At 41.0% G+C, this 11514-nt stretch overlaps 1 protein-coding gene across 1 annotated transcript in view; it reads left to right on the top strand.

Moving 5' to 3' along the window:
- The window catches only part of LOC107286909 (ephrin type-B receptor 5), a 139823-nt gene that overhangs the window by 15573 nt on the left and 112736 nt on the right, over positions 1-11514 (top strand). Inside the window, exons 2-3 of the mRNA XM_015815351.1 lie at positions 5262-5326; positions 7598-8294. Coding sequence (XP_015670837.1) covers positions 5262-5326; positions 7598-8294 — 762 coding nt within the window. The remainder of the gene's footprint in view (positions 1-5261; positions 5327-7597; positions 8295-11514) is intronic.

Below are 11514 nucleotides of genomic sequence, written 5' to 3'. Positions count from 1 at the left end.
CCCTCAGTGCTGTCGCTGAGTGCCACCTCTCAGGGTTCCAGATCCCTTCATCGAGGCCGGCCCTTGGAATGGTATTGGGCCATGCCTGCGCGATGGGGGAGTCGCGCAGGGCCAGCAGTTCCCTCCTCGAATACAGTCCGTCGTATTGGAGGTCCATCAGCAAAGTAGGGGGAGGGGAGAAAGTCCTCGTGATGGCAATCTCAAACGGGGCAGGATGGGTTGAGGGAAGATGGTAAGTTCCCAGGTCTTTCGGACCGTCGAGCTGTCACCGCGCTGGGCCACCAGGCCGCTGCCGCGCCGGACCGGTGAGCCACCGCCACATCGGGCCGCAGATCGTCCTGGCCGCAGGTCTTCCTGGCCGTATCAGGGCGCAGAATATACAGTATTTGCAGCATTGACACCTATTAGTATTGGTAGAACCATTGATTTCTTTTCTGTGACTAAGAAACAATGAAGCTGATGCAGGAAAATGCGTTCCCTTCCATTACCACTGTCTTCACCATCTGAAGATCCGGAGACAATGCAGGATTCAGAAATATCCTTAAGCCCATCCACTTGTGACTTTGTCATGGGCTCGTCGTTTGTGTTTTTGCCCACTGAATACGTGGCTTACAGCTGAGTGAAAGTTGTCATCCTCAAATCATCAGCTCTATAATATGATTTGCTCAGTGTTTGACAGCCCCCTGCCCTCTTCTATCCCTCCCGATTAATGTAGCCATTTTAAGCAGGAAGTGAAAGTACATTTATAGATCTGTGGGGTCCTTGGTGCTTTCTGAGCTTGGTTGTTTTCTTGCCAGACATTTCATTATCAAAGTAGGTAACATTAACAGGACTAGAACTGATGATGAGGTTACCTAGTTTGATAATGAAAAATCTGCAAGAAAACAACCAAGCTCAGAGAGCACCAAGGACCCCACATTTCAACGCTGAGTTATATTGTCTTCTATTGGTACATTTATAGAGTTCCCGATGGGCAGCCAGACATGACTGCCACGGCCCATTTAGATTGGCAGGTACTAGAGCAGGGGTGTCAAACTCAGTTTCACTGAGGGCCGCATCAGCATTGCGGTTGCCCTGGGGGGACCGGGTGGGTGTGGTCAGAGTGGGTGCAGCCTAATGGGTGGGCGTGGATGGAGTGGGTGTGGCCTACTGGGTGGGCGTGGCTAGTTCTACATCATTTGCGTCAAGGGTGTCTATGGGGGGCCTGGGCAGGAGTGGGACAGATCTGAGGGTCTCTGGCAGAAGGGGGTGGGACCGGGGCAAGTGCCAAGGCATGGTCCACTGGGGCCAGTGCCAAGATGGCCACCACAAAATTGTACATTGGCTCCCGGCTGGCCTGGGCCAGGGCCAAGGCAGTGGGGGCTGTTCCCTCACTGTTTCCAGGATGGCTTCGCAGGCCACATGAAACCACTTCGCGGGCCGCATCTGGCCCCCGGGCCTTGTGTTTGACATGTCTGTACTAGAGCCTACGTTTGTTTTAAATACTGTACCTCGGGGTGACACAGTGTCTACGGTAACAAGGGAACTAGGAGTTTGTCAGCTTTGCAGGTGATTTTCTTGGAAAAAAATATGGGACAAACCAGAAAAAGGGGCAAATCTGAAAGAGGTTCATAGGGTTAAAAATATTGTTTATGTTTATAACTTAGTTTTATAAAGAAAAATTCAAGAGTAAAATCAAGAAGAGTTAGTGTCCATTTACAGTTATGACCGTGTTGAAAAAGTAACATTGGAACCATTCCTTGCATTTATGACCTTTGCCTGAATGTATGACCTTTGCCTGAATGTAAAGCAAAGGAAAGCTGACGTAAGATAATAAGCACAGTTGTGATATCACATAGTTACTGCTTTGTTTAGTGAAAAAGTTGCCAGTTCCACTTATGGTTGCTAATGTGGGAATACTTGTATATATTGTATATATTCTTCTGCAAATTGGAGGGGTGTGATCTGACTTTTCAGTTGAGTTTGTTGTGATTTTGAACAGAGGGACTGTATCTGTTCTCTGGGATAAAAAAGTTGGCCCCCAAATATATTTTCCATTTTCTCAAGGGGTTACCGTGCAGGCAGACAAGGATATGAAGATGACCTTCTCTGTCCTAAAGTAGTCTGAATTAAACTGAGCCATTAACCTAAATCTGTGTCATATCTGAGTGAGTAAGAAGAATACACCTGCTCTAATTTAAGGAGGACTATCCTATTTGACAGCTCAGTGGAGCAGTATATGGTAAGGATGTTGATGAAGGATGCTGAGGTTAATATTAAGGAACAGAGGAAGAAGAAAATCAATATTCTAATCTTTTAATAATAAACACGAGTACCTGGAAGCTGATTAATTCAGAAGCAAAACAGGACCAACAAAAAAATGATAGAGTAGTTTTACTACTTGGGAATGTTCTAAATAGTCAGCAATATTTTCTTTTTCTTCCTAGCAAGTGCAGTATAAGCACATACCGTATATCTTAAAAGAACATCTAAAAATCAAATGCCTTTAAAGATAAGACTTGCAGAGACCAGTACTGTCAGCTGAGCCTGAGATATCAAATCAATCTAAATTTACATTGGATGGATTTATATATTATTCCATTTCATTACATTTTTCTGATTTAAAAAAAATGGCAAATTTTTGTTATGTGCAATTTCCACAAATACATGCATTTTTCTATGCAACTTTCCATAACGAAAAAACTTCTAATAGAAACCTCTAACAAATTCAGCTGTGTGTAATAATATAGGTGGCTTTCAACTTAGAATCATAACTGAGACCAGATTTTCCAAACAAGGTGGTTGCTAAGTGAGCTACATCCAATCATATAACCTCTTTTTTTTTGCATGGTTATTAAGTGATTCGCTGCATTGTTAAGTGAATCACATGATTGTTAAGTGGATGTGGCTTCTTCTCCCATTGACTTTATTGTCAAAAGCTGGATGAGAAGGTTGCAAATGGCAATCACATGACCTTGAGACGGTGCAATCAGCATAAATACATGCTGGTTGCCAAGCAGTCAACATTTGATCATGTGACCATGGGGATACTGCCACGGTCATAAGTGTGAGGATCAGTTGTGACTCTTTTTTTTAGTTCCACTGTAACTTTGAACAGTTGCTAAATGAATGGTTGTTAAGACGAGGACTACCAGCACACATTTTTTGTATGTACTTGTAGCCCCCCCTTTTTTTAATGTACATTTTTAAACCATGTCTTTTAAATTAATTTTGGAGGCTAGGGTAATCTGTTCAGTCCTGCCTGCAACAACTGATCCCAATTTCCTAAATCAGACTATTCTATCTCAATATGTGGTGGATTTCTTTTTCTTTGCTTTGCCACTGTACCAAAATTCTTCATTTTCCTATGCAAGATTCCAGAGTCCTGAGATTTCCCAGTTCCATAGACATTTTTTACTTCTCCGTGCAGTACAATAAATGTGAAAGATGGGGAGAAGGGAAATCGATCTGTTTAAATTCCCCATCTGTGAACCATTTTACTAGCTCCTATCAATTGCTTTATGTGTCCTTCCTTTCCTCTGACTCTATGCATGCTAGCTGTTTAAATATCTCCTACTGGAGGAGAGCCCTCTCGGCCCCAGGTTGTATGTATTTGCTGGCCCATGAAAAATGAACGTGTGCTCTCTGTCTCTCAGTTTCTTCAAAAATAATACCTGGGTCACTGGAGACAAGCCATCTGGGGAGCATCGTTTTGGCCAGCTGCGGAATGCAAGGCACTGAAGCAAATGTTTGTCCTTCTCTTTCTCACTTCCCACGCTAAAAATTTCCTTAAATAAAATGTCTATGATTATGTTAAGTTGGTTGTCCAAAATAAAGTTTCCATTTTGATCGAAATCAAAACTTACTTTGTTGGCTTAATTTTGATCCAAAATACCTTTCTGTTGAAACATATAATGTCTTGTTTAAGCCAGCTCTTGCTACTTAAACATAAAAGGGAAGCCTAGGTTTAGAGATGGGCAAGGTCTACATATATACCTGATTTTGGTTATATTCTAGAAGCTGGCCCAGCCTATGTAAGGGCGTTTCTTGCCCTTTGCTCAGCATGATCCAGAATAAGCAGGAGAAGAACAATTCTGTTCTTTGACCAGTCCTGTAGACTGGTTCTCCTACTTCTGACACAAAATGACTTAGATGTGGACTTAGTGGTCCAAATATGTTTTAGGAGTAGATTTTTGATCCAGCAAATTTCTGGTATGTTTTTAAATTAAAGGTTTGCAGAAAAGTACCAGATCACTGCAGGACACAAATAGGAGTTATACTTTCCAAGAGAGGTTGAGGTTGAACTGTATATAAATAAGGAGCACACCTCACCCTCGTTATTACTGATAATGTTGCCCAGTCAGGTAATGGAATGTCTGCAAGCAAACCACCAAGGACAGAATGCACCAAGGACTCCTAAGAATACCCATTCCTGGAAGTTCTAGGAAATAAATAGCTTTTCTTGTTTTTACTTTAAGTATGACAATTTTAAAAAAAACATCCCACAATATTCTATGTTTTGTAACTCTTCACCATTTTGCTCAACAGCTTTAATTGCTACACTACTTCTGCGGAGATACAACCTGTGTTTACAGGTTCATTCTGGATGAAGTTACACAATAACTTGAAAGAGCTTTTGTTCAATCATTGGTCTCTCTTCTGAAAAGAAGTGTGTTTTTTAAAAAAAAAATCATTCAAAAGTTATTGTTAAGTGTGAACTGAGGTATGAGAATAGGGAAGGGGGAGGGGCCCTTTGATCTCCACTGTTGTCACAGTGCACTTCAGGAACCAAACATGTTTCAAGTGAGCTTAAGCTGCCTTGTCCTGTTGCTAGAGTCTTCAGCAAAAGAAGAAAATATAATAAGACAGGTACTAGCTCTGTCTTGAAGATGATGACTTTGTGAATGGGTAATGTAAGAAGAATTCAATGTTTGTAAAAGCAAAATCTTCAGTAGTTGCTTCTTGCAGATAAGCTCTTAAATGGAAATTGAAATGAAATAGGTAATAAATGTGGTACATATGACTCATTCCCAAAGTATGAAGTAGCTGCATGTAATGGATGAAACCACTTAAATGAATATCATGCCTGAAGACTTGCAAGAAATCACATGCAAAGCTGACAAACTCATAGTTCCCCCAGCCCCGATCCTATATTTGATAGCAAATCTTGTTTTGAGACTAGTAATCATGCCTGCCCTCAGGAGATGATATAGGAAGGAATTAGCTGTCATTTGGAACTGTCTCCTAAAACCATCATTTTTATCTGTTTATCTCTCCAACAGAAATCCTTTTGGATACAACAGGAGAGACCTCTGAGATTGGATGGACCGCCCATCCTCCTGACGGGGTAGGTGCTTCCCTTCATTCTCTTTTGTTGAAAATTGGCCACCCTCTCAAAACCTGGTAATGTGCTCTGCACACAACAAATACACACAGAGAAACCAAGGTGTAATGGCTGGGATTTCAGATGGTATCCCCCTTCAAAGTCAATGGAGAAAACTAGAAAGGGTTGACTGCTTTTCTTTCTGACTATTATTAATTTCTGCCAAATCTTTGCATCTTCTGTCTTGGACTATTACCATAAGGCAGTGGTTCTCAACCTTTTTAATGCCGTGACCCCCAACCGGTTGTAAGTCGAGGACTAAACCGGTCGTAAGTCGAGGACTAAACCGGTCGTAAGTCGAGGACTACCCAACCGGTCGTAAGTCGAGGACTTTCCCTGCCCGGGAACGCCGCACATGCGTGGTTCCGCCCCCTGCGCCGGCCGAGGCGTAGCTGGCAAGTGGCAGAGACGGAGCAGGCTGACCACCAGCTGGCCCAGCTCAAGGGAGGTAAGGCACCTGCCGGAAAAGGGGAAAAAATGGCGGACAGCCTTGCTTGGCGACCCCTGTGAAATGGTCGATCGACCCCAAATGGGGTCGCGACCCATAGGTTGAGAACCGCTGCCATAAGGGGAGACAACACAGGATTCTTCTCATAATATATCCACAAAAGGCAATAGATTAGTTTTGTGTTTTTTTTGTTATTTCTTTAAGAGCTACCTTTTGTCTTCTTCAAAGGAGCATTGTAAAAAGTACTGTCAGAGAGCCACAATGTTGAGTGCTGAATAATTGTATTTTTCCCCTAGTTTGGGCTGATATAGTGTTTCCTTGACTCCATGCACTCTCAGTCTTCCCTTGACTCCAAGGTGTTCCTTAACTCCATGCTAATTATACTGGCAAAAGAGAATGGACACCCATATTTAGAGTCTGGTCTTCAGACTCATTTGGTAGCCCCAGATTGAAAGAGAAAGAAACTATATGACAACATAGCATTTTTAGCTTGGTAGTTTTTCTAGTTGGGGTGATAACACAAGAGTGCCTGTTATGTAGTGTTATTTCTCTCTCTTTCTCTATGCTATTTTTTCCCCTGCTGATTTTGTTGAGAAGAGAAAAGATAGGAAAGACTTATGAATAATGAAAGAAGAGCAAAATCAGGATTGTTGTCTGAGAAAAAGTGAATCCAAATGTCTCATTAAAGCAATTTTTATTAGGCAACAAATGCAAGCTTCAGAATTTCATTAAAAATTCAGAAATGAATGGGCAGTAGAAGATAAAAGTATAAAAGATATTTAAACTATGCCCACGCTCTGCATTTTTTCCTGGATTATTAATTTTGTTGATTGACAAAGAGTTCTTGGAAACTCAAAGGCTTATTCAAAAAAGTGTCCATTTTCCCCTTGATTCTAGGGTACAAACACAAGCTGCAGGCACTCTTATTTTCCATCTTTTAGCCAAAATGATAGATGAGATGCTAGTATATACCAATTGCTCTCTGTTAACCTAGCTAAATAAAAAAAACGCCATGGGGTGATTTTTATTTATTTTTAATTATTTAAAGAAGTTTTTAAGAAATAATGGATCCCTTTGACCATTTTATAGGTTAAATGATAGATAGAAGAAATTAGGAGGTACTAGCATCTTTTAAAAATGTTCAGCAAATTTTGCACTCTTTGTTTGTGAGTATGAATTCTACCTCCCTTAAGAAGGAGAAGCTCAGAAAGAAGCAACTGTGTTATTGTTCTCTTTGCTAGATTTGTGTTGCTACAAAAAGGTGTTGCCATTTAACCCTTAAGTAACATATTGCCATTGGACATATTTCTCATCCAATGTTATCTTCTTCTTTCTTTCTTTCTTTCTCTTTCTTTCTTTCTTTCTTTCTTTCTTTCTTTCTTTCTTTCTTTCTTTCTTTCTTTCTTTCTTTCTTTCTTTCTTTCTTTCTTTCTTCTTCTCCTCCTCCTCCTCCTCCTCCTCCTCTTTCCCCTTCAGAAAGTCATAAAAAGAGGGATGTATAACAGAATTCCAAGAAAAGTTCCTGAGCTTATCTACAAGACATAGATTAAGGAAGGCACTCAGTGTTGAGAGTCAGGAAACCAAGTAATATTAATCCCTGAGGAGCTTCTAAACAGGATGGAACTAAAATTTAGGCCAAATCTGTGTAATATATTCTGTGGCAGGATCCAGGGGGCTGTTCTCAGGTGTAAAATAACACTGTTCCTGATCCCATAAGATTTACATTTCCAGCTTGTTTGTCTTCTTTTTCCTTCACTCCTCTCCTCTCCCTTCCCAAATCCATACAGTGGGATGAGGTGAGTGTCTTGGATGATAGGAAGCATCTGATTCGAACCTTTGAGGTATGCAATGTTGCTGAGCCGGGACAGAATAATTGGCTGCGCACTCATTTCATAGAGCGTCGTGGAGCCCACAGAGTTCACATACGCCTCCGCTTTTCTGTTCGTGACTGTGCCAGCATGAGGACCGTGGCTTCTTCTTGCAAAGAGACTTTTACCCTTTACTATCATGAATCCGAGACTGACCTAGCCACTGCTGAGCATCCGGAGTGGCACGAGGGCCCCTGGACCAAAGTGGATACAATCGCCGCTGACGAGAGCTTCTCTCAGGTGGATAGCTCTGGAAAGGTGGTGAAGATGAACATCAAGGTGCGAAGCTTTGGGCCATTGACGAAGAGGGGTTTCTACTTGGCCTTTCAAGACTCTGGGGCCTGCATGTCTCTGGTGGCTGTCCAGGTTTTCTTCTACAAATGCCCTGCAGTGGTGAAGGGTTTTGCCTCTTTCCCGGAGACGTTTGCTGGAGGTGAGAGGACTTCTTTGGTGGAGGCACCAGGAACTTGTGTGGCCGATGCAGAAGAAGCCAGCAGTACTGGCTCCTCTGGAGTGAAGTTGCATTGCAACGGGGAAGGCGAGTGGATGGTGGCGATTGGAAGATGTGCCTGTCGTGCCGGCTATGAGCCTATGGACAGTGAGAGAATCTGCAAAGGTAAGAAACAGATGCTCCAGGAAGCGTCCCTGGCACTTTTCAAGTCAACCTCTTTGGAATAGAAACCCACAATGTCTTTGATAGTCAATGACTCCTGTGAAAAACAAAAGTTTAAACTCCTGTGAATATAACATACATAGACAATATGCTTTTGTCTGAGTTGCTTCTGTAATCTCTCTTCATCGTTATATTGAGTCAATTTGGGATGACTCAAATCACATTTGGTATAATCCCGTGAAGAATCAAAAGATTATGAAGTTGATTCAGCCTTGTTGGCTGGGCTCTAAAAGTTGCCAGCCAGGTTTTACTTTTAGTAGCCTGCGTCTCCCTATTCTTTATGCAAATGGAGAAAACCACTTCTTCCTCTGTCCAACAACCTAGGTGCGCCACAAAAATAGAGGATTGGTAGTAAATAAACAATATCTAGCCCTAATCTAAGTTTTGTGGGTGCCCTCTGGGTGTCCCAAGCCACCAGAACTTTTCAGATTTGATCCTAGTTTGTAAAGTTATCAATTTGAGTGGCGGTCCTGATTTTAACATAATGTTTCCCCTTTTCTCTCCCTAATAAAAATGGGACAGGCATTTGGTTTGTTTTCCAAATGAAATGCAACGAAGCCTTTGCTTAGCTGTTTCTTTCCCATGCAGATCTGGAGGTAAACCGCAGCTGTTAAAATCATACTTGTAGTACAGTAATGGGGCCCAAAGTTGCCTTTCCTTCATTACAGTAGAAACAACTATCTGCTCTCCTAATAGCTTTAATTTTCAGCTTTCCGTTGTGAACCTAGAAGGATACCCAAGCTGTTATCCTTATTCCATGTATTCCATAATAGTTACAAAGTAATCCTAATTTCCCAAACAATATCCCATATTGTGAAATTTGGTGCATGCTTTTCCTTCTGGAAACCATAGTAGTTCTTTAAACTGGACTTCTTGTCTACATTTGGGTTCCAAACTGCCATACTCCCAATTTAATAGTGGGAACTGATATTCCAGATTCCCCCAAGTAATTTGCCCAGAGTTTGCACTGGAACAGCTAGCAGTATTAAATGAAGTGCAATTTAATGAAAAGTCTAGGAAACTAGCATGGTCAATGGAGCTTCATTGCCAGTTACAAGTATTTTTGTTCCTCTGAACAGAGCTGCAGTAGTATCTGAAATTCCTTCTTAAATGGAGTTTCATCTCAGCACCAGCTCTTCCTTTAATGTTGGCTGCAATTAATCTTAAGCATGACTGATATTTGTGCAAAATCTAAATTTTTAGTTAAAACCAGTGAGGAAAGTCCTTTCTCCAGAAGAGACAAACTAAAAGAAGCCTACAATTGTCCATTCTGTTCCCAGCCAAGAATGTGATACATACGCAATCTATTACTGTGTGTGACTAAAAGTAATATAGCTGTTTGATGAAGCAGCAGGGACCCTTTTCATAGTCTGCTTTAGAAATGAATATTCACTGTGGGGGCTACAAAATTACTGGGGAGGGGGCTGTATAGTAACTCTTTAGTGCATGCATTATCTGAATTGAGGAAGGCCAAGTTAATATTTTAGAAACATTCTTATATAGCATACTTAAATCTTTTTTTAAAATTCAGTGAAGAGAAATTCAGAAAAATATAGATATTAGCTGCTAGCGTATTCTGAATTTTAATTATATCAAGAATGCCCCAGCTCATGGTTAGCTTGCCTTTTATCCAGTTGTTTCTTGTTTGAGGTGTGAATCGCTTGCATTTTTTTCTCCAATCTTTGTGGAAACATTAAGGATATTCTTTAAAAAAGTGGGCTCTCCTTGTCAAGCATCTGAGTTAAATGGGCTCTAGATAAAATATAAAAACCATTATGATTATTTGAAAATACATTCCTTCTTGGGAGCTGACATGAAGAAATTTAATATAAATATATATGTAGCTTTCCATATTACACAGACCTATTCCACAACTCAGTGCAGTTGAGAGTGTACTGTAACACCTTTTCCTACACAGTTAGTCCTTTACTTACAACAGTTCATTTAGTGACTGTTTGAAGTTACAACGGCACTGAAAAAAGTGATTTATGACCATTTTCACACTTACGGCCGTTGCAGCATTCCCAGGGTCATGTGATCAAAATTCAAACATTTGGCAACTGACTCACATTTATGACCGTTGCAGTGTCCCGGGGTCATGGGATCACCTTTTGCAACCTTCTGACGAGCAAAGTCAATGGGAAAGCCAGATTCACTTAACAACTGTGTTACTGATTTAACAATCGCAGTGATTCACTTAACAACTGTGGCAAGAAAGGTCGTAAAATGGGGCAAAGCTCACTTAATAAATGTCTCACTTAACGGCGAAAGCTTTGGGCTCAATGGTGGTCGTAAATCGAGGGCTATCTGTACAATTTAGACAGTTCCTTGTATTTGATCTCCAAAAGATCAATTCTTTCAGCTATGTCTTTTTCCAGGAAAAGTTATGATCACTCTCAGGGGTCAAAATCAAATTTTGCAGCCCCTTAGAAGGCTAATACTTTTGCATAGAAATAGAACTATTCAATGGCACTGAGTAGATTGCTTTAATGATTCTTATTATAATTAGACAGTGTTGAAATATTCTATGTGTTGTTTAACTTTATGGCCATTGCAGACCCCAACAGTTCAAATTCAAGAAGGCCTTCATGAAAGACATGGCAATAGCAATTTTATTTTTAGTAATATCAATCTGTCACCATAAATGAAGTCATTAATGAGAAAGAATTGGCTTTTTAATTGTTTTTCTGAATCTCCTTAAGCAGGGGGCTTCAAACTTAGCAACTTTAAGACTTGTGGACTTCAACTCCCAGAATTGCTCAGCCAGCCAGGGCTGGCTGAGGAATTCTGGGAGTTGAAATCCACAAGTCTTAAAGTTGCCAAGTTTGAAGACCTCTGCCTTAGAGGCACGCATGTTTTAGTCTCCCATTTTCTTTTTCAATTTTCATGTACCTCCAGTGGTTTTCACCGTATTGAAAAATCAGATTGGCGGCGCAGTGTGTGTGATCCTTGGTTAACTGGGCTGCTTCTGCACCAAATCCAGGAAATAGAAAGGAGCAGCAGCCATTATGCAGGATTTGTACAATTTTCAGGAAAAACTTCCTTCCCCTCTTACTATTTTTGGACCTGAAAATTGAGAATGAGAACAGTGATTTCCAGATTAGTCACAGGGATTATCTTTCATATTGAAGAATTGCACAAAGCAGCTGCATAAGTGTAATGT

Source organism: Protobothrops mucrosquamatus, unplaced genomic scaffold (genome assembly GCF_001527695.2).
Source record: "Protobothrops mucrosquamatus isolate PMUCROS unplaced genomic scaffold, P.Mucros_1.0 scaffold337, whole genome shotgun sequence".
In the NCBI taxonomy this organism is placed as follows: Eukaryota; Metazoa; Chordata; class Lepidosauria; order Squamata; family Viperidae; genus Protobothrops; species Protobothrops mucrosquamatus.
The sequence above is the reverse complement of the archived record's forward strand: the minus strand, read 5'-3'. Positions and strand labels throughout refer to the sequence as shown.